General features: G+C 46.5%; 1 protein-coding gene across 7 annotated transcripts in view; it reads left to right on the top strand.

The window, feature by feature from the left end:
• Positions 1–23,884, top strand: part of IQCB1 (IQ motif containing B1) — a 242,569-nt gene that overhangs the window by 154,519 nt on the left and 64,166 nt on the right. For all 7 annotated transcript variants that reach the window (XM_085647522.1, XM_085647521.1, XM_085647524.1 and 4 more), the window contains one exon: positions 5,960–6,102. In XM_085647522.1, the coding sequence (XP_085503648.1) occupies positions 5,960–6,102 (143 nt within the window). The remainder of the gene's footprint in view (positions 1–5,959; positions 6,103–23,884) is intronic.

Below are 23,884 nucleotides of genomic sequence, written 5' to 3'. Positions count from 1 at the left end.
CTCAAGGCCTTCCTCCCTTCCCTTCGTGGTCAGTCGGTTCAAGTCCTGACGGACAACACTACCGCGATGTGGTATGTCAACAAGCAGGGAGGAGTGGGGTCGCGTTGTCTCTGCAGAGAGGCTCTGCGTCTCTGGTCCTGGGCTCAGGACCATCAGATTTGTCTGATGGCAAATCATCTGGCCGGGGTGCTGAACGTACGTGGGGACAGTCTCAGTCGACAGTTCTCCGCCGATCACAAGTGGAGGCTCCATCCGGAGGTGGTTTGTTACGTCTTTCGGACGTGGGGAACCCCTCGGTGGACCTGTTCGCCACCCGCGAGAATGCGCACTGCCCGTCATTTTGCAGTCTCCAGTATCCGATGCAGGGGGCGTTGGGGGACGCGTTTCAGTTGAGTTGGGGCTCGCAACTCCTTTACGCGTTTCCTCCCATACCCTTGATTCCTCGGGTTCTGAGGAAGATTCGCCAAGACCGGGCCCAAATTATTTTGGTCGCCCCGGATTGGCCAAGAAGGGTGTGGTTTACAGATCTTCTCCACCTCTCCTCGTGCCCTCCGCTCCGTCTCCCTCTGAGGGCAGACCTCCTCTCGCAGTCGGAGGGGCAGGTTCTACACCCCCACCTCCAGAGCTTACACCTTCATGCCTGGAGATTGAACGGGGCAACCTGAGTTCCTTCTCTCTCCCGCCGGATGTGGTGGACGTTATTTTATCGGCCAGGCGACACTCCACCAAGTCCATTTACTCCTACAGGTGGTCCAAGTTTGTTAAATGGTGTGGAGAGAGATCCATTGACCCTTTAAAAGCCCATCTTTCTGATGTGCTCCAGTTTGCTCTTTCCTTGGCTCAGCAGGGCTGTGCTGTGGCCACGGTCAAGGGCTATCTTTCGGCCTTATCGGCTTTTCTATGCCTTCCTGATCAACCGTCACTATTTAAATCTCCGGTTGTACTGAGGTTTATCAAGGGCCTTACAAACATGTTTCCTCCCACTCCTTTTGTAATGCCTCAGTGGGACCTTAATCTTGTTTTAACCTTTCTGATGGGGTTCCCTTTTGAGCCTCTACATAGCTGTCCGTTGAGGCTGTTGTCCTTTAAGGTGGTGTTTCTTGTAGCCATAACCTCGGCAAGGAGGGTGAGTGAGCTCCAAGTTCTTAGTTCTAGACCCCCTTTTCTTACATTACATGCTGAAAGGATGGTTCTGAGGACCAGGGCTGCTTTCCTGCCAAAAGTTGTTACTCCTTTCCATTTGGGGCAGTCTAATACTCTCCCTGTTTTTTATCCACCTCCTCATCCTTCCAAAGAGGAGGAAAGACTCCATCGCCTGGACCCGAAGAGGGCTGTGAGTTTTTATCTGGACAGGACTAAAGACTTTCGTCTAGATGATCAACTCTTCATTGGCTACGTTGGTCATTCGAAGGGTAAAGCGGTGCACAAGCGATCGAGATGGATCATCCTTGCCATCAAGATCTGCTACGCCCTGGCTGGTAAGACTCCTCCTGAGGGCATTAGAGCTCATTCGACTAGAGCAAAATCATCTACATATGCTTTGGCCCGGGGTGTTCCTGTGGCAGATATTTGTAAAGCCGCGACTTGGGCCTCCCTCCATACTTTCGCGAAGCATTATTGCTTGGACTCTGAGATGAGGAGGGAGGGCCACTTCGCGCGCTTTGTGTTGCAAGACTTTCTGGTATAGGAAGGTGGACACCCTCCTCCGGGAGTGGGGACTTCTGTGGGAATCTATTGACAAGGTGAGGAATCCACTGGCAGATGTATCCATCAGAAGAACAAGTTACGTACCTTCGGTAACGCTTTTTCTGGTGGATACAGTATCTGCCTGTGGATTCCTCACTGGCCCACCCGCCTCCCCGTTGTCCACCTTTGTATACCATGAAATAAGTCTTGTTTGGAATGCTTTTACATTTGTTGGAAATGCTTGTTTATTTAGCATCCTTTTCCTTTGTATACTGTATATACTTTGAGTTGTCGTTGGTTCACCTGTTCGCCTCGAAGGCTCGGAAAAAGAGGGTGGAACTGACGTCATCACGTCGACGTGGGCTTCTTATGGCTCCGGTGACTTCGTACGGAGTCGCGAGCGGAGCCGATGCATTATGACGTCGCCCACGTCGACGTGGAGTGCTGGGAAAGAAAAGTTCTGTGGAATGCTGGCGCAGCGGATATTCACAAGGTGAGGAATCCACAGGCAGATACTGTATCCACCAGAAAAAGCGTTACCGAAGGTAAGTAACTTGTTCTTTAGACTTAATTTTTTTAAATGTTTATAATATACTGAGAAGCTATGATATGGCCCAGACTTTTGTCTTTGTTGTGAGGGGGGAAGGAAATACATTATTTGAGGTAATGTAACAAACACATTTCCAATAATCCGGAATTGAGTGGGTTGTAGCAATGTTCCAAGGAATGTTAGTCTCCAAGGAAGATACTGATTCATTAACATAGATGAAAAGAGATCGTTAAAAATATTCAGGGGAAAGATGATAAATTATGTGACGGCAAATAGTTTTGTGATCTGTAAGCTTGATCAATGGTGACATCAGTTCGAAGAAGGGGAAGTCCACTACCCTACAGGACCATTTGTGTTAATGAATAATGGTTAGCCTCTTCCCATTATGGCAACTCTACCCTTGTGTAAAATGTCATTGCTGTAGGGCAAATACATTTTTAATCAAAATAAAGAACCATGTTTCTGCTATAAAGTGTAGGTCTAGATTATGTAAAGTTATAAGGTCTACAAACTATGCCGCATTTAAGATATGAGTCTTGTCTGGGTATAGTGCATTGTGTTCCAGTACTAGCAATTTGCATTAGGTACTTGTTATGAGTGCCTTGCTAAGGTTAGAGAGAAGGCCGGGAGTGCCTGATTTCCATAGTTAGTATGGCAACATGGATGTATTAATTCTTTGAAAGGCACATGGAGAAGGAGGGGAGTGGCGAGATGCCTCTGCCAATGAAGGGCAAAATTACTAGAGAAGAGGATAGGCTGTTTTGAAGTTGAAATGGTGGGCAGAGGGTTAGAAAAGATTCCTGAAGAAAGGAAGCTTTACACATAGACAAGAGGTTGGTGTCAACCTATCACAAGGATCTTGTCACTGCTACCTGTCTAATGGAAGGTAGTGAGGGCTATAGATGATCTATAGGTGCTAAAGGAACATGTGTATATGAATGGGACTGAACAGCTTGAAGAGAATATTCTCTGGGGCCGGGAGCACTCCGAGTCTTGAAAAGAATGGGAAATAAGATCCAAGAGTGATTTCTCTTGAGAAGACGGTTAAAATACGATGGCAGCAGGGCAGTGCTTATTTATGCGGCTGCTGTAATGGTATGAAAATAGTTTAGTCCTTTGGACAGAAGATAGCCCTTAATGGATAATTACTATTACAGACTTGATCATCAAACTCAATGAATGGCTTTTGAAGCAGTGTAGCTGATGCGTGTAAGAAATTTGGTTATTGGTTAAGGGAAGTGTGAGCTCTTCTCAAGCAACAACCTCAATCTCTTTCAGTGTGAAATACAAATGTATGGCACAAAGCAGTCAGGCTTAACTTAGAATCAATGTGCAAATTATTTATGCAGACTTAAACAGTAATAAAGAGAAAACACAACACAAGGAAAATCCTACACCAATTAGAAAAATAGAGTAAAACGTAATACATTATTTGACACCACAACAACAAAATCCAGTTAGTAAAACCGGAGATATGCAATTATAAAGATTTAGGTCAAAATAGTGCCTTTAGGCACTAAGGGCCTCATGTAGGTGGGCTTGCATTTACCACTTCATAAATACCGAATCATACCGATTCGGTATTTATGAAGTGGTAAATGCTATGTAGGTAATGAGTCGGTAAATATTACCGATTCGGTAAAATTCGGTAATTACCGAATCGGTATTTACCGATTCGGTAATGAGGCATACCTTCCCATTGATGGGAAGGTATGCCTCATTACCGAATCGGTAAATACCGATTCGGTAATGGGGGGAACACATGCAAGGGTGGCAGGGTGTCACATTGACACCCTGTTGCACCCCTGATTCGGCCATGTGTGCACATGTGGCACACATACATGCCCTAAGGGCATGTATGTCTGCCACATTGCACACTTCTAAGCGCTTTCAAATGCTTAAACACATCCATTAATTATTTACCACCAACTATTAGTTGGTCCCCCTACATCTCATTTCTGTATTCGGAATTTACCGAATCGGTAAAATTACCGATTCGGTAAATTACCGAATACAGAAATGAGCCCCCTACATCTCAAAAGCCAAAATACCGGTCGGTAACGGTATAATTACCGAAAATCGGCCGTTACCGACCGGTATTTGGCTACCTACATGAGGCCCTAAGTGTCAACTGCAGTTATCTGGTTGCGGCAGACCAGGACTAAGTCACACATTCAGGCTGACCGCGATGGAGTGCTAGCTGGATACAGGAACCAGGTTAGGCCTTCTGAGAATCGTACCTTATGTTCTGGATGCAGAGTATTGTGCCATGCAGCAGCGATTCCAAGGTACATGCATACCACTTTACTAGTGCCCTTCAAGTAAATTTTAATGTGCCAATTGGTTGTAAGCTAATTTTACCGTATTTATAGGGGAGAGCACAAACACTTTAGCACTAGTCAGCAGTGGTAAAGTGCACAGAATCCTAAAAGCCAATGCAATTGTTCAGAAGACAGGGTGGTGAAGGCAAATGTTTTAGGAATTACCTTGCAGAGAGAGGGCCAGGTCCAACAATGTGTTTAGGGCAAAAGCTGGGTATCTGATTGTTGTCTTCCAGTAATTCTGCTAATGGTGTCTTGCAATAATTTGTTCCTGTTTAGAGGTTACTGAAGGATTGGCAGAAAGGGGTGATAGTGTATTAATGCACTGTGGCCACTAGCTAACTAGAGTTAACTCCTATGTAGCTAATGGGGTGCCAGATCAGGATTGAAGAAGAATTTTGATGAAGTGACAAGATCAGTCCATCATTGAAAGCAGCACTAGCAATTGTACACTGTTTTTTCAAAGCTAGATGAGCTGATTACTGGGGCTTGTTTTTATAAATCAAGTCAGAGCCCCAAGTGATTGTATGAAAGACCAGTGGCTTGTTTTGGTTCTTCCAAGTTCCCTGTAGATTTGTGTGAGATAAGGGGGCAGCGGCAGCAGATAAACTAGTCTTAACTTGGTGTGTTGATGGCCAATAGAATGCTTGTTATTGAGCAGTGTACTTCTTCTATGTTGGTTGCCTTACGAAGCCTCGCTGGTTCTCTATCATTATGGCCTGTAGTTGGGCGCTTTTTTAATAGTTGCCACTTTCATTCCAGAAGCAAAGTCCTGACTTTTAGGGCTTAATCTTTGTTTGACAATGACCACAGGGACTCTGGAGTCCTTCCTTAGCGCTTTGTCATTAAAGTGACTAGTTCTGCATCGCAAGTCCTAGGGATAACTACTAATTCACCAGTAGTGGCGGTCCACAACATTTTGAACAGGTGCAGCACAGAGAATGGAATTACAGAGCACCTGGTGCATGAACATTCAGTAGCTTTTCGAAGAAGGTGGCATGTGTGCGCCTAACTCTAGCATTGTTCCTTACTTTGTGCTAGCAGAGCTGCTCCAAATGACACTGCTCTTATAGGCTACAGCTGGTTTGCAATATGTGGAAAACCAACGAATCATCTCGAAGACAAGCAGTAAATAGTCACAAACCTATTATTTCATCCTTCTCAGAGTAAATATTCATGTTTCACTAGACTGTGCTCCTGCTCGCCTCAGTTTGCTAGACATAATTCAATTAAGTTCAGAAGATGCTTAAAGTATGCTTTGTTCCTGGTACACTATATGCAGTGATGCACTCCTTTGTCCACAGGGATGATCTCAAAAAAGATTCTTAGCTAAGACTTCATTTCAATGAATGTCTTTTGAATAAGCATTTCACTTGATTCAAATTATTTACTTTAATTTTAGGGCCAAACGAGAACAAGATATTATTCTTTTACAACAACAGAAGGAGGAAGAGGATTTAAGACAGCAGTTACAGATCCACAGACGGCGAACTATGCGACAGTTTCATGAACGTCAACTAACAATGCTAGAAATTGTCCATGCTGGTATGTTGAGATATATATGTCAGGGAAGGAGTTGCAATAGCACTGCATAGATATGACAGTTATCTGTAAAATGTATTTTCTAATGTGTTTGAAACATTTTATTTTTGCTTCATAAAATGCTTATTTGTAAGGGTAAAAAGAAAAATTGGAGGTAAAGGCTAAAATTACCTTAGACATTTAAATGTAATAAAATTCTTAGGCCTGATTCAGAGTGTAGCGGGTGAGTTACTTATAAACAAACGAGACAGACATCTGGTCCACCTTATTACAACTACCTTGTAATAATAGGGACTGCTTATCCGTCACTTTTATGATGGAGTAACCCATCTGTCAAACTCTAAATCATGCCCATTGTCTTTTGTATATCAAGAATTACATAAATCGATTTTAACTGTGAAGATACACGAGTGCCAAAGTATGGTAATTAAGAGTAGAAAACAGTGTTGGATTTAGATGGAGAGATGCAGGACCAGAGAAAATAACATGACATTCCTCCCACTTGCACAGATCCATAACTTTGTCCTCACTTCCCATTTTTTTAAAACCAGATTTTAATTGAATTAACGTATAACAACACTTTCAGTTGAAAAATATATCTTGTGTGATGTTTAATCCAAACAAAGGAGACTTTAACCGCCAAAGAAAGTAAAGGGTAGCAATGTATAATATATGTGACATCATGATAGCAATCTAGGACATACATGCATATAAGAAAAGGTGTGTCTCCATTTTGTTTGTGTATACCATGATAAATGAAAGAGGCATGTAAAGAAGGTTGGCGAATAAAAAGGGATCGCTCAAACGTGTAGATCTAACTCACCCCCTCCCCATCTGTAACACTTCTGAGATAGCATCTGACAATAGGAGCGGGGCCCAATACCGAGGTATAATAATAATGGAGGGGAGTTGTCAGCACTGCTGGGGGTTCAGGCATCAGGACCCAGGAAGCCTAGCAGGAAGGGCGCAGGCAAAGGGGCATTGAGTTGGAGGATTCAGCCGCACTCTCAGCTTCATCTCTCTGACAGTCTGCAAGAATAGTGTCCCAAGCCTGTGGGTGTTCCAAAGTGCACCTGCCCTTGCGCGTTTCACGCAGTAGAACAATACCCTCCCAGGTTGCCCATTGTAATACGTCAGCCTACCTATCCTCACCTTTCCTAATGCCTAAATTGCATACCAAAGACTGTGTGCTGCTCTATTAACTGTATCAATCCAGCGGCCCAATCACTTTTAGATTCCTGTAGGTTTATTTAAGCTTTATGGTGTTGCTTGCAAGGATTTGGAACTTTGGTTGTCACTGGCACTTCATGAGATACTGACTTCTGCTCCCAGACGTCAGTGCTGACTGCTTCAGGAATAACCACCCCAGCAAATTAAAGATCTTGCTAAAGAAGTATCCTAAGAGATTTTGAACTTCATCCTGAATTTTCGGGGACATAAAGTGTAAAGGGAGGGAGAGTAAATAGAAAGGGGTGGCTTAAGAGTTTGGTGATCTCTCCTGGACAACCAACCAGAGCCACCATCCGCCTGCCAGATTACAAATATTTGTGTACTCTGGCGGGCAATCCTTTGGCGTTTCCACAGCAGTACTTTTCAAAAAGGCACCGCAATGGGAACGTCAAAGCAGGAAAGGGGGTGCATTCACACAGGGGGGCACACAATGTGCAGGTGGCACCGATTAGGCGTACATCAAACCCTTCCTCATGTGGTGCACCTTTAGGCATTGTAGGGCCCGGTAATGAAGCGAACCCGGAAAGTGCGCCTGAATGGAGGAGGAGAGGAGGCCCACCAGGCCAGTGTCTGGCAAAGTTCGTGCCATATCTTGGCCATCTCCCGAGTGGGAAGACTCAATGATGCCGACGTGGAGTCCACGTCAAAGCCCAAGAAGGTTGAACTTTGGGAGAGGGAGAGAAGCGACTTCTTTTCATTGATTATGAAACCCAGGCTTTCCAGGAGGTCTATCAACGACTGAAGCTGAGAAACCAGCTTCTGGAGGCATTGGACCATGAGCAACATGTCGTTCAGGTAAACAGTTAATCGGATGCCCTGTGTCCTGTGGAACTCCATCGCTGGCTTGAGCACCTTGGTAAAACACCATGGCGCTGACGATGGGCTGAATGGGAGTGTGGGGAACTCGAAAACCTGATCCCGCCACCGGGATTGCAGAAATCTGCGATGGGGAGGAAAAACTGCAATGGACAGGTAGGCGTCCTTCAAATCCAGGCGCACCGTCCAGTCCAACGAGAGCAGGCCATCCTTGAGATTATTTCTTCCAATTTGAAGTGGCAGTACACCAGCCACTCGTTGAAATCTCGGAGATGATGACTCGCCTGCGGCCGCCGTCAGACTTGTCGTCTAGAAATACGTTTTCTTAAGAAACCATTGGGATGCAGGTCCGAGTGACAGATGGCTCCTTTGTGTAGGAGTGCCAAGACCTCCTCGTGGATAAGAGGTGCGTCACGCGCAAAGACACATATGGGCCATGGGTGTGAAACCTGAAAGGGCGGTCGTAAAATTCTGTGTGGAAGCTCTGAACAGCCTGCAAGACCCTAGCATTTAAGGCGATAAAAGCCCAGGCTGAGAGGAACCCTGCCAAACACCCCCACCCCCCCCCCCCCCCCCACCACTCTGAAGGAAGGACACTCGCCGTTTGGGTAAGCATCACCTGCTTGACCTTTGTATCCACCTCCACCTCAGAAGCATTGCCTTCTTGTCTTGTAGAAGTTGTTGAAACACGCATTATTTTGATATTGGCCGAGCATGAAGCCTTGTCCTCTCGGAGGGGTTTGGTATGAGGGGTAGCCGGTCGAACGGCCCCTGCCTCGTCCTGCCAGCTGGAAAACCCGTGGGGTAATAATGCATTTCATATTGGATTGTGCCTTATCCAATGAAGTGAAAATTGCTACAAACTTTCCAACGAATGTTGGTGAGGGACTGGAGGCTGGATGACAGTTAAAGCACATTCGGGAGTAAAGTCTCTAGGCCACTCGCGGAGCCCCCACACCTCGTCGCACTCCAAGTCTTCGTGGTAAGTCGAAGAAGGCTAAGAAGCATTGGTGCCCTTCGCCTTCTCACCATTGATCAGCTGATGCGACGTGGGACTCGGAGCATCGTCGCTCTAAGGATCCGTCTCCGGTGCCTACTTCAGGGATGACTCCACACCTCCCCCCATTTCCGGGAGCTGTAGCGTCACCTGCCCAACCCTGCAAGTTCTACGAGGCTCTCCACCTTGTCTTTGCACAGCTCGACTCCGCCGGCGAGCCTTCGGGCCCCGCAGAGCGATTTGGGGGCCCTGGGCCTTCGATGCCGGCTGCCCTGGAGGGCCCCAGCGGATCCAGGCCTGGATCCGGATCTACACTGGTCGATTTCACTCAAACTTCCCAGGTGATGTCGCCCCTGGCTCCGGCCGTGCCCCTGGCCAGCGCCGTCCCCATCCTCACCCCCCCACCCCTCACCCCCACCCCCACCTTTCGAGATGGACCAGGAGCCGGACCGACGTCGGATCCGATGCCGGAGGGTACTTTTGATCCCCTGTTCATCCCCTGTTCATCCCTGGTGTTCCTTACCTCCCAGAAGGCGGTGATGAGGACTCGGAGGGGTCGCTTGACTCTTTAACAGACCAGCTGGAAGAACCGGACTGGAGAGAGGGCCTGGTTGACGCCAGTGGTCTGGTCACGTCTCCAGACCTTGACATGCTTTCTCCCCTTACTGTGGCTACGGAGGAGGGAGCGTCCTACGCTGTGGTGGTGGTGCAAAGGGCGGCTAAGGTCTTGGGCCTTGAGCTGCCTTCAGTGGCAATCAGTACTAACCTCCTGACAGAGGTGCTTCAGCCTGAGGCATCCTCCTCTGAACCCCTTCTGCCCTTCAACGAACCCCTCACTGATGTCCTCCTGGGCACCTGGTCCAAGCCCAGCACTGGGACTCTTGTGGAAAGGACGATTGCCCGCCGCCATCGCCCGGCTGACTCAGTTTTCCTCACCCAACACCCTTTCCCCAAGAGCTTGGTGGTCCAAGCTTCTTTTTCAAAGGGCACGTTCCCTTCTGCTCCTCCAGATAGGGAATCCAAGAAGCTGGATCACCTTGGGAAACGCATGTTCTCTTCCTCCAGTGTGGCACTGCAATCCGTGAATACAGCGTGCCTCTTGGTCCGATACTCCCACACCATCTGGGATACGGTTGCGCTGGTGCTGCCTCTGTGCCCGGAGGAGGCCCGGGCTGTTCTCTCCTAGGGAGTGGCGGATGGGAGAGACGCAGCCAAATTTACGATCATATGTGGACTGGATACCACCGACTCACTGGGTAGAACGATTGCCACGTCGGTAGCCCTGAGGATATCTCGCTTTTCAGTCAACTTTTCTGGACATGCACTTCGATGGCCGTCTTCTTTTTGGCAACAAAGCAGACTCGGCACTGTAGCGCTTTAAAGATTCTCATGCTATGGCCAGATCTTTGGGCCTCGCTGTGCCTTTCCGACCACTCCAGTCTGCTTTTCGCCCCTTTCGTGGCTATGGAAGTGGCGACCATGAAAGCGAGCATGGTGACCGTGCTAAAAGAGGTTATGACGAGTACAAAATACCCAATTAATTTATTTTACTGTACAACGCATGCCACATATTTGACCATTTTTTGTTTACAAGACAGTGCTATTATATGTGTACATATTTGCAGTATCAGGATGAATCCTATCGGATCATTACCCACTGATACTGACTTGGGTGGGGATCGGGGACCCAAATAGGACAACAGTCTCAAGCTGGAAACTGGAAACTGGGAGCTGAAGCTCTGCTCTTTAATGCCTTTGCAGAGATAGTCAAAGATACAGTCAATCCTCACCTTGAGGAACATTGGGGAACAACTGTTTTGAAGGCAGTAGAATGAGAGGCCTTGAAAGTCATGTTGAGAGGAGTGTGCATGTCTACCATGTAAGGCACACACCTACAATTAGAACAGAAGCTGATGACATAAGAGGACCAACTAGAATAGTAGTACCATTGGATGAGAACAACAGGGGAGAACTTGTAACAATTAAGAGTCATTACTTAAAAAAAGGCCCGGAAACAATGATAATGGGACTAAGCGAGAGCGACAATAACACATATGCATTCGGGTATCAATGAGGCCGTCAAAGAACTCTTAGCAAAAGTATATAGGCAAGCACCTCAAGAAGACACTACAGGGATCAAACCATATATTGACGGGCTGGCAATCCCACGCCTGCCAGATGAACCAATAACCAAATTAGAAGCCTCATTGACTGAGGAGGAGATCTTGGAGGCAATAGCTGACTTTTCACAAACACCAAGTTCTGGGGAGGTGATAGTTTTCCAGTAAACCTATGGAACAGAATATCTGATCTGAAAAACTGCTGGATGTTTTTCTTAAAGAACTTGAAGTAAGAAAAACGTATGAGCCCCTTAGAACCATGATTCCTAAACTGGACAGAGACCCATTAGAAAGTATGTCACATGGACATATGATATTTGTAAAAATTCAGAGCAAGATGCTAGCTAAATGACTGATGCTAATAGTTGGATCCCATTTACTGTATGACCAATGTGAGTTTATCCTGGGACAAAGTACCACATACAACATATGCCAGCTCACACGTCTTGTAAAACTCAGCGCGACTTTAGGAATTATCAATCTTTGCTACAGAAAAGAATTAAAGTATAAAGGCTCTGGAAATAGGAAAGCCACGGCAATCATATTTGCCTGTGGGAAAGTTAGATACATCAAATGTATCTCTGTTATTGTGTAAGGAGCGAGAAATAATATCTGGTGCTCTTAAGCCTCCAGGGAGGAATGAAGTGATAGTAGATGATTTACCAAGGAATAATGATTACAGTGTAGGCAAGCTCCAGTAAGCCCCTCCGACTGAGATGGCCAGGTATGTTCTTTAAATTAAGAAAACATGTACATCAAGTGATAGGGGAGGAGGGAAGTGCCAAATGATAATAGGATTACCCAATGGGCTCAGCATTCCTTAAACGGGTAGTAAATCCTCGACTAAAACACAGGGAGTTAGATAGTGGTGAGGAAAGGAGTAGTGGACAACTGCACCAAAGGTTTTGACATAGGCCAGCAAATAGTGTCATGTAGAATCAGAGAGAGGGTCTTGTAATAATGGAAAGGACAGTTACTTTTTAATCAGGGCATAGGACCCTAGGCCTGGGAGACTGAAGGAAAAGAGGGTCTACACACCAGGAGCCTACACAAAGACTATTTCATACTACCACGCACAAATAGAACAGATGGGTCGCAACCCAGCATGCCATAAGTGTAATTCTCATGAGTGCAGGAGCATGCTAGGTGCAAGCACAATTTATATGGTATGAGTCCCAAATTAGAATGGGTGGCCTTGGAGAGCCAGACCTCACTCACTGAATTTGGAGTGTGATACAATGTTACTCAATGATGAGATCCAACATGTTCAATGTTAAGAAATTCTCCCACAATTCCCTTATAGATAACTACACAGAGATACCTGCCTCATCCAGTGCTAAAACATAATTTATTATTTTTTTATGATTCCTCTATTTTTGTTTTTCCAGATTTCAGTTGAAGTCCCTATTACCGCTCACGTTCATTATTCATAATGCCAATGGGGAATTTTGCTCGCTGCCTCAGAGTATCATAATACGACTAACCTATTCCATGATTCTGAGAAACAACATACTACTGATATTGAGGTAGTTTATTGAATACACTAGAGGTTCTTAACCTGTTGTCCACTGACCCATGGTGGTCCGCAAAGTCTACTCTGAGGGTCTGCGACTGCTTAGAAAATTAAATAAAATCAATAGATTAATAAGGTGTATATAAAGAAACAAAATGTACAATTATAAGTTTTAAATGATCTATAAATGTAAAGAAATTTGAAAATGGTAGCTAAAAATGTATTCTGATGGATACATCTGCCAGTGGATTCCTCACCTTGTGAATATCCCCTGCGCCAGCAACATTCGGAAACTTTTGAGCAGCCCACGCCGATGTGGTCGAAGACGACGTCACAGAGACACGGCTCCGCTCGCGACTCCGCTGACGTCACCGGCTCCATAAGAAGACCCCATCGGCGTGATGACGTCAGTTCCCTTTTTTCCGCGCCGACGACGGATTTCGGGAATCGTTACTGGTAGCTGTTCTGGTTACTTTGTATGTTTTCTGGATTTCTCTGTCTATCTTCTAAAAATGTCGACAAGGAAGTCTGAGTTTAAGCCTTGCCGAGTATGTGGCAAGCACATGTCCATCACCGACCCGCACGACGATTGCGTTTGATGTTTGTCCTTGGACCATGATGTGGGAGGTTGTTCGAGTGTCAGGAAAATGAGCTCGAAGGCTCTTAAGGAGAGAGAAGCAAAGCTCTTTATCGCCCGGATGAAGAAGAAGGAGAAAAGAGGAAGAAGATGATCCAGGTCGAGGTCGAGGTCGGCTTCCAAGTCGACTTCGGGACATGCTTCAAAGAGCAAGAAGCATAAGAAAAAGAGGAGGCATTCGTCGCATCATAAAGCTTCGACGTCAAAGTCGAAATCGCCAGCTCGACGTCGGAGAGAGTCAGTGTCTCCCTCTCCTGTCCCGACTTCGCCTCCGGTTCCATCTTCTCCGGTGCCTTCGCCGGCTCCGGCTGAATCCCCGGTGCCGGTGTCATCTCCAGCGCCGGTTCCATCTCCAGATCCTGCAAGTCCTCCGGCTCCGTCTCCGACTCCGGCCCAGGATGAGGATCGTCAGGCTCCGGGTGAGTCTGTGACGCCGCTTGCTCCACCGTCGGCGCCGATAGGCCCGAGTCCGGTGCTACCTGACCAGTATCCTGCTTTCCCTACTCCAGGTCAGGACCCCTCGCATTATCTCAATGCAATGTATGGGGTGTTCTCACGGGCCATGTATACCTCTGGTGCACCTATGGGTCCGATGGCTTTCAATCTGGGAGTGCCGCAGGTTTACCCTCAAGCACCGTTTATGCCGTTCTTCCCAGCGACGCCGTCTTGGCAGCTGCCGGCGCCGAGAACATCGATGCCGCTTCCCTCTTCACCGGCGCCGACTCGACTTCGTTCGACGCTGGCTGCTCCAGCTGATCCGCGTTCGACGCCACTGCCGGCGCCGTCGGATTCGAACATGGCGCCGCCGACGCCGCAGGTGCGGATCCGTTCGAGAAGGGAGGCGCAGAGAGTGCTAGAGGAGAGACGCTTTCTGTTGGAAGAGGCTGAAGAGGGGGATTTGGTCGAATCCGATGAGGTGTTCGACGTATTGAAGGAGGCAAGTGGTCTGGATTTGTCTCCGGAGTGGGAGATCACTCCACCATCAGACGAACCCTCTAAAGACGCAGCACCCTATCATGCAGTAATTAGAAAGGCTGCAGAGTTGTTGGACCTTCAATTGCCATCCACCGAATTCAAGTCCAATATTTTAACTGAGGTGTTGCATTCTCCAACTGCGGTCTCAGAGCCTCTGTTGCCTTTCAACGAAGCAATTTTGGAACCTGTGCTGGATGTATGGCGCAAGCCTTTCTCAGCTCCTGCAGTCTCCAAGGTAGTCGCAAGAAGGTATAGGGTGGCTCCAGGGGATCCTGAATTTTTATCTTCACACCCTTCACCTGAAAGCCTAGTAGTTCAGGCAGCTTGTTCTGGACGGTCGAAAGGGGAATTTCCTCAAGTCCCAGGGGACAGGGAGGCAAAAAAGGTGGAGCAATCGGCCAAGAAGGTCTTTTCATCAGCCAGTATGGCATTAAAATCTTCAAATCCGACTTGTCTGTTGGGGCGCTATATCCATGCGCTTATGGACTCGGCTAAAAAGTTGGCGCCAAAACTGTCAGAGGAGGATAGAGGAGGCTTCAATGAAGTTCTATCGGATGCCCAGGCGGCTGCTCGCCAGGTTATTCAGAGTGGCCTGGATACAGCAGACTCGGTTGCCAGGGTCATGGGGTCTTCAGTTGCCACCAGGAGGGGTGCATGGCTTAAGTCCTCCGAATTCTCTTCTGATGTCCAGTCAACTTTATTGGACTTACCTTTTGATGGGTCTGGTCTGTTCGGGAAGAAGGCTGATGCTGCTCTCGAGCGCTTCAAAGAGAGTAAGGCTACGGCTAGGTCGTTGGGCCTTCAATCCCAGCCGAGAGGTACTTTCAAGAGGTACAGAGGATTTGGAAGGGCGAGTTTTCGTTCTTATAGGCCAACCCAGCAGCAGCAACAGCAGCAAGGCTCCAAGGGATATAGAGGAAGACTTAGAGGTCGCTCACGTGGCCGTCAACTCTCCTCCTCCTCTTCCTCTTCCTCAGCCCCTCCCACCACCGCAAAACAGCCCTAGATTCGACATTCCGGATCATGCTGGTCCTGTGGGGGGGCGGCTTACCCATTTTCTACAAGATTGGGAATCTGTAACTACAGATCTCTGGGTTCTGGATCTTGTAGAAAATGGGTACGCCCTTCCCTTTCGGGAATTCCCTCCAAATTACCCTCCTTGCCAAGGAGCTTGCTCGGAGGACCACCGTCTTCTCCTGCAGGAGGAAGTCCTGAAGTTGTTTCAGAAAGGTGCGATAGAGGTGGTTCCGGAGCAGGAGAGGGGTCAGGGATGCTACTCCCGGTATTTTCTGATTCCGAAAAAGGACGGCAGATTGCGTCCGATATTGGACCTCAGAATCCTGAACTTTTACCTGAAACAGGAAAAGTTCAAGATGCTCACCCTTGCGCAGGTTCTTCAGGCGCTGAATCAGGAGGACTGGATGGTGTCGCTCGACTTGCAGGATGCGTATTTTCACATCCCCATTCTGAAGTCGCACAGGAAGTATCTCCGGTTTACGGTAGGGTCGCAACATTATCAGTTTGCGGTCCTCCCGTTTGGTCTTACTTCGGCACCTCGAGTCTTCACAAAGGTGATGGCGGTGGTGGCAGCCCATCTCAGAAGGTCGGGGATTTCGGTTTTCCCTTATTTAGACGACTGGCTGATCAAGGCGGAGTCGTCGGAGAAGGTGCTGCGCCATCTGCAGGATACAACTCGGCTGTTGTACAAATTGGGTTTTTCGATCAATGTGCCCAAATCTCACCTGGTGCCCTCTCAGCGCAACCTGTTCATAGGTGCGGTACTGGACACTACTGTGTGTCGGGCATTCCCTCCTCCTCAAAGGATTCTCGACATTCAGGAGATGATTCCTTTATTTTTCAACGGAGCGGTCGTTCCAGTTCTGAAGGTCCTTCGCCTGCTCGGTCTGTTCGCCTCCTGCATTCTGTTGGTCAACCATGCACGCTGGCACATGAGGGCGCTCCAGTGGTGCCTCCGCAAGCAGTGGTATCAGCACAAGGGAGATCTCAGGCAGTCTGTGAGGATCTCCAGAGAAGCTGCAGCGGATCTGTCTTGGTGGAGCGTGGAGGGCAATCTGTCTCAAGGAAAGCCCTTTCAACTACCTCCATCGGTGACCACAGTGATTACGGATGCATCCACTCTAGGGTGGGGTGCTCATCTGGGGGATCTGGAGATCAAGGGCCTTTGGTCTCCAGAAGAAAGGTTGCTGCACATCAACCTTCTGGAATTACGGGCGATACGTTTGGCGCTCAAGGCCTTCCTCCCTTCCCTTCGCGGTCAGTCTGTTCAAGTCCTGACGGACAACACTACCGCGATGTGGTATATAAACAAACAGGGAGGAGTGGGGTCTCTTTGTCTCTACAGAGAGGCCCTGCGTCTATGGTCCTGGGCTCAGGACCATCAGATTTGTCTGATGGCAAATCATCTGGCCGGAGTTCTGAACGTGCGTGCGGACAGGGCAGTTCTCCGCCGACCACGAGTGGAGGCTTCATCCAGAGGTAGTTCGTCACGTCTTTCGGATGTGGGGAACTCCTCGGGTGGACCTGTTCGCCACTCACGAGAATGCTCACTGCCCGTCATTCTGCAGTCTCCAGTATCCGTTGCAGGGAGCGTTGGGGGACGCGTTTCGGTTGAGTTGGGGCTCACGACTCCTTTACGCGTTTCCTCCCATACCCTTGATTCCTCGGGTTCTGAGGAAGGTTCGCCAAGACCGGGCCCAAGTTATATTGATCGCCCCGGATTGGCCAAGAAGGGTGTGGTACACAGATCTTCTCCACCTCTCCTCGTGCCCTTCGCTCCGTCTCCCTCTGAGGGCAGACCTCCTCTCGCAGTCGGAGGGGCAGGTTCTACACCCCCACCTCCAGAGCTTACACCTTCATGCATGGAGATTGAATGGGGCAACCTGAATTCCTTCTCTCTCCCGCCGGATGTGGTGGATGTTATTTTATCGGCCAGGCGACACTCCACCAAATCCATATACTCCTATAGATGGTCTAAATTCGTTCTTTGGTGTGGAGAGAGGTCAATTGATCCCTTGAAGGCTCGTTTGTCTAACATTTTGCAGTTTGCCCTTTCTCTTGCTCAGCAAGGCTTTGCTGTGGCTACAGTTAAAGGATATTTATCGGCTTTGTCGGCTTTCCTATGCCTGCCGGATCAGCCGTCCTTGTTTAAATCACCTATTGTACTTCGGTTTCTCAAGGGCCTCACAAATAAATTTCCTCCTACTCCCTTTATTGTACCTCAATGGGAGTTAAACCTTGTACTGACTTATCTTATGGGTTCTCCCTTCGAGCCCTTACATAAGTGTCCCTTGAGACTGTTGTCTTTTAAAGCGGTTTTCCTCGTTGCAATCACCTCGGCAAGGAGGGTAAGTGAGCTTCAAGCTCTTAGTTCAAAACCCCCATTCTTGACTGTGCATGCTGAACGAATGGTGCTCCGGACCAGGGCTGCGTTTTTGCCTAAAGTGGTAACTCCCTTCCATCTGGGGCAATCCATTACCCTCCCTTCCTTTTATCCTCCCCCTCACCCTTCCAAGGAGGAGGAGAGACTTCACCGTTTGGACCCTAAGAGGGCGGTGAGCTTTGACCTGGACAGGACAAAAGACTACAGGATTGATGACCAGATCTTTGTGGGCTTTGCTGGTTGCAGAAAGGGTCGTGCGGTGCACAAGCGCACCCTTTCCAGATGGATTGTGCTATGCATCAAGATCTGCTACTCCCTAGCTGGTAAGGAGCCTCCGGAGGGTTGAGGGCTCATTCTACCAGGGCAAAGTCTTCTACGTCTGCTTTATCTAGGGGTGTTCCTGTGGAGGACATTTGTAGGGCGGCAACTTGGGCCTCCCTCCACACCTTCGCAAAACATTATTGCTTGGACACCGAGGTGAGGAGGGACGGACATTTTGCTCGTTCCGTCCTTCAGGATTTTCTGGTATAGGGGGATGGACACCCTCCTCCGGGAGTGGGGACTGCTGTGGAATCTATTCACAAGGTGAGGAATCCACTGGCAGATGTATCCATCAGAAGAACAAGTTACTTACCTTCGGTAACGCTTTTTCTGGTGGGTACAGTATCTGCCTGTGGATTCCTCACTGACCCACCCGCCTCCCCGTTGTCCATCCTTCTATACCAGTGATTCTGTGACTGTAATTCTATTGATGGTTTCGAATGTGTTTATAACTGTCAAGGGCATTATGTTATTTCTGGTGCTTTGATGTTTCTTCTCCACACTGTGTGTGTTGATATGCATATTGTGTTCTGTGTATACTGTTTATGTACATATTGCTGTCAGTCCGTCCGTGTGCCTCGAAGGCACGGAAAAAAGGGGCGGAACTGACGTCATCACGCCGATGGGGTCTTCTTATGGAGCCGGTGACGTCAGCGGAGTCGCGAGCGGAGCCGTGTCTCTGTGACGTCGTCTTCGACCACATCGGCGTGGACTGCTACAAAAGTTTCCAAATGTTGCTGGCGCAGGGGATATTCACAAGGTGAGGAATCCACAGGCAGATACTGTATTCACCAGAAAAAGCGTTACCGAAGGTAAGTAACTTGTTCATTAGCATCCTCACATTGATTCATGGGAGCACAGCAAGTGTATCACATAGAATATATAAAAATTATTTTTTAATCACACAAAGCACAAAGGCCGAGTCTGCAGAACAGCCTGGGGAAGCATTTGAAAGCGCACGGATTGGCATAGCCAGTAGGTCTTGCTTTTGGGACCTTATAAATGTTTAGTCAGAGCTATTGGCTTTGCCAATGTCTTAAAGCTATGTTGCAGAGCACCGTGGTTGCCGTGCAGCATGTTAAAAAGTTATAATAAAAAAGTGTTATAAGCATTTTTGTTACCATATATATATAACCAATAAGACATTTAGTAGGCGATACCTAAAAAATTAGGTACTGCAATTTTTTTCAACGCCTGCAGACAGATCAAACTTTGCTGGAAAAAAATGCAGCAACATGGGCTGCTGCACAATGGAAGACCCTTCCCAAAGGTTGATTGTTCACCTTTCAGTAGTTTATTGCTGTATTTGAATGTGAGAGTTATTATTAGGATGAAACCTTTGATTTAACAGTATTAACGTGTCTGTAAATGACAACATAATGTAGTAATACTATTACAAAATATGCTACATAATTGGCTTTTTCTTGCTGTATAATTTTTTTTAACTCTGCCACATAATTTGGTACTCTCCTGCCAGATAATGGGTATAACCAAATGCTACTGAAATTATGACAGTATGCTACTGCAGTGTTTTATATATAATAATAACTGATTAACCACACTTTCCAAAAAGTAACTACAAAAAGTGTGACAGGTGTGTGCCAAGCTTTGGCAGATGTTTGGCAAAGGTTCATTAATCACTCCTCAGTAGCTGTACTTGTGCGTTCAGTGCTACTAATAAAGTGAAACATTTGAACTGACAGCATTAATCAGGGGCAGCTCCTCTGTTTGAGCAGAGGTGCTTCACCCCACAAAGAAGAGCCCCATGCCAGAGCTGAAAAATAAAATGGTAATAAAGTTTATTTATTACCTTTTTATTTTTCAGCAACCGACTTGTCCCGAACTGAGTGACAGGGCGGGGCGGGACCAGGCTACCGAGTGGCAGGAGGGAGCTGTATGCTTTAAAATGTGTATTTCTCTTTGGTTGGCTGTCTTACAACTGCAAGCTTGACATACGCGTTTTAATCTTCTCTAACCTAGCTGTCTTAGACAGCTGGGTTAGAGAAAGTGCAGGCCTCCAGTGCTCTTGAAAGCTCTGAGTGAGGCTTCTCCCTCCCATAGTTAAAAGCAACTATAAAGAAAATAGACTTAGGGTCTGATTAAGACTAGTGCGGGCACCGCCGCACCAGCGGTCCGGCCGTCCTATTATGAGTTAGGTGGCCGGACCGCCAAAGGACCATTGCTGGGAATCTGTGATCCCTGGAGGTGGCGTAGCATTCAGATGCCCGCAACATGCTTGGCGGTGCCACTGTGGCAAAGCCAAGCATATTATGAGTAAGGCTCACCGTTTTCCGTTTTTATGGATTTTTACAGATAAATACAGACAGAAAACAATGTGTTTATTTTTAACACTTGAGTGACTTGCCATGCTGTCTTTCATGAATTCTAGCCCAACAGCTGAACAGCATGGGAAATTAAAAACGAGTATGAAATTTCTTTAAATAAAGGCATAAGTCAACATACATTTGTGGTATAATGAAAACATTTAGTGGATGTATTGATATGTAATATTTGGCAGCCTAAATAGCAAAATCACGACAGACATCAAAGTATGAGTTTTATAACTCCATTTATACACAAAACACAAAATAAATATGGATAAATACAGCTAAAATGGGCAAAAAAAATGGATAAATACAGACACCAGGGGTGGTGTATGCCGATGACGGGGGAAGAAAACAAATACAGCGCTAGGGCCGTAAAACAGGTGCTGCACATAATATAAAGAAAGTGCAAACCCAATGATATTGGTCCATTTTCTCTGTAAAAAACAAACAAACAAAGATCTAAAGTTTAATAATAGAAGTGGACTATTTTCACTGTAGAAAAACAAAAAACACAAATCAAAAGTTGATGTATAAAAATAAAACACAATGGACATAAAGCTGCCACCGCTGCACACAATTTAGAAAAAGAAACAAACCCTGTGAACGGGGTTCAATTTCACAGTAGCAGTGTGGCACAGGTGAAACAGGCACAACGCTGAGACAAAAGCATAACACGATCACTTTGAAGAAGTGCTTGTTCCACATAGAAAAAATGTGCCACAGACATAAAATTCAATGACAGAAGTAGAAGCGGACAGGTCCTCCGGCAATACTCCATGGGAGTTAACAATTGAGAAAAGGTGGGACAAGCAGGAACCATTATCTAATTAGAAGCAACTTTTTTTTTAAAGGCCGTTCAAAAGTTGGAGGCGGGATTTAAGCCCATAGACTGAATAAACCATGTCTCGAAGACAGAGCATGTGCGCTGCCTAAGCTTGACTCGAAAAGGAATCCACCACAACCGGTTCAGGTATCTTTATAATAATGTTTGTCAGTTCACATACTGTTCGAAATACTAATTCAAGTGTTAGAAAATAAGTTCATGTCTATATGCGCACATTGTTTTTGAAGTATAAGCGAAGTATGGTTGTATATATATTGTAAAGTTGCAGCACAGCACTGTGCCTCCTCCTCATACAAAGAGCCGTCTACTACATTATTTCAAATTTTTCGGTCTCGTCTGAGCCAGCGCATGCGCTACTCTGGCTAGACATTTAGTGTGTGGGCTTTAAAAAGCCGACCACAGCTTTTTGGCTGGCATAGAGCGTGCGGTTACGCGCACAATGACGAGCAGAGGCACCATCTGGCTTTCCTCTCTTGTCATGGTGCGCGCACATCGCACACCACTCGCCAGCCTGCTTTCACTTTTGCCGTCGCGGCTTCTGACCACGTGACTGGGATGCCTTCATCCCCAGACCATCTTTCTTCTTTCCTCCTCACCCCCTCTTCCCGCACGTGCGCACACCCCGCCTCTCAGCAAACCTCAGCTGGAAGGGAACCGAAGCGTGACTACGCTAATCACTGAACAAGGCTCTGCCCCTCTCATCCTTCAACTGTGTGCCAAACGGGTCGTGCTCCACTTTAGCAAGTAAACAACCGCACTGTATAGAGCGGGTCCCCGTTTAACCCCTTACTCTCCCTCCCAGAACTCTTACATGAACTAACTGCCTACACTCCACACGGCCAATGCTTGTTCTCCATTGTAAGCCGGCCGCACTACTCCTAAAATATTACAGGAACCACGTCTTAGCTATTTCCTACTCGTTTCTGCTGTGTGTGTGTGTGCTCTGTTGTCTGTTCACTACAACTGAGTTTTCAATAGACTTGTGCAAAAACGTTACAATAAAAGGTGAGCGCCTTTTATCTTGGTTGCTTCTCAGCTCTCAAACATTGTAAACAGCATTTTAAGGTCCTCTTCAGAGGCCTGCGATTGATTCCTTTCCCGAACGTGGGCCGGGCTGTGGGTAGAATCGAAATGTTGACCTGGGTTCTTTCTCAAAGAGGCCGGGGAGCTTTATGCATCCATGATCTGCTGGATGCTATTTTTTATTTTAGTTTGTCCTTCAGATATAGACATAGGTACAGGACGACTGTAATTATGCAGTTCTGCAGACGGCGTTTCCCGCCTAATTATCGATTCCCCATAGTGCATCACCCGGTTATCTTTCTGTTGCTTATTGCAGTTTTTGAATGTTAAACTTGTACTAATGAAGTGAAACATCTGTCCGGGTAGTGGTGACGTGTATAACTGATAAACTAATGATGCATTAGTATCACAAAATGTGGCATATCACGCCGCCTAATTTGCCTTTCCTTGTTGCTGTATAATTTGGCCCTCCCCGCTGTATAACTCCAGTGGCCTTTCATATGTGCGTGTTGTGTATGTGTATTTACGCGCGTGTATATGTATATGCATTTATGCTTTTTTGTGTGTGTCTCTGTATACATGGGTGTATATATGTATGTAAGTGTGTGTTTGTGAGTATGCACGTTTGTTTGTTCATATGTGTTTTTATCCCTGTGTGTCAGTGAACATATCTGTAAGTATGTGCGTGTCTATGCGTAATATGTGCGTGTGCTTTTGTCTGTCCATTTGTTTGTGTGAATGAATATATCTATCGCATGTGCGTCTGTGTGTGTATATATGTGTGTGTGTATATGTATGTATATGTATATATATATATATATATATATATATATTCCAACAACTTTCCAAATGAACGCACTCTCAAAGTCCTTGGTGCTAAACAGGAAACTCTTTATTGCTCGTTACGCGTTTCGACAACTTAATGTCTTGATCACACGAACAGTATGGCAACATGAGCGTGCATAAATAAACAAGAAAATGGACAAATGACTACATTTTTTACCTCCATTGCCGGTCAAAAAAATTCGGCCATTTTGTAACGTGCAAATTCAACCTATAAGCATATATGCACCGCTATGAATATTGCATTTCATTGTGAAAGTTCATCAAATGCATACTTATTCATATATTATTTTATACATAAATAAAGTTATATCTCGAACTAGTGGCCAAAACATTCATATTATGTAATCAAACTGATCATATACTTGTAATTAGCAGATTATGCGTAAAGGCATATAATTAGCAGATTATGCGTAAAGGCATATTCACTGTTAGATTCGCCTTCCATTGCGCAACTTCAACAATTTTATGCTTGCAATTGTAAACACTTTTCTATCGCGCTTGTGGCTAAGTATTTCAGCATTTGGTGACATAAATATTGCTTCAAAAACCAAGAGACATCATATAGTCATACCGGGCTGGTTGTCTGATCTCTCAGCATATTTCTATTGTGCAGGCTAGTGCTTAAAACTATGGTGCATGTGCAAATGTATAAACGCACCAGTGGCTATACTGTGTACAGACATGCAGACTGCCTAGGTAATGATATTATATGATGCCAGATACTAAAATCGTATCA

The sequence above is a fragment of the Triturus cristatus genome, chromosome 3_2 (assembly GCF_964204655.1).
Source record: "Triturus cristatus chromosome 3_2, aTriCri1.1, whole genome shotgun sequence".
Taxonomy (NCBI): domain Eukaryota; kingdom Metazoa; phylum Chordata; class Amphibia; order Caudata; family Salamandridae; genus Triturus; species Triturus cristatus.
The sequence above is the reverse complement of the archived record's forward strand: the minus strand, read 5'-3'. Positions and strand labels throughout refer to the sequence as shown.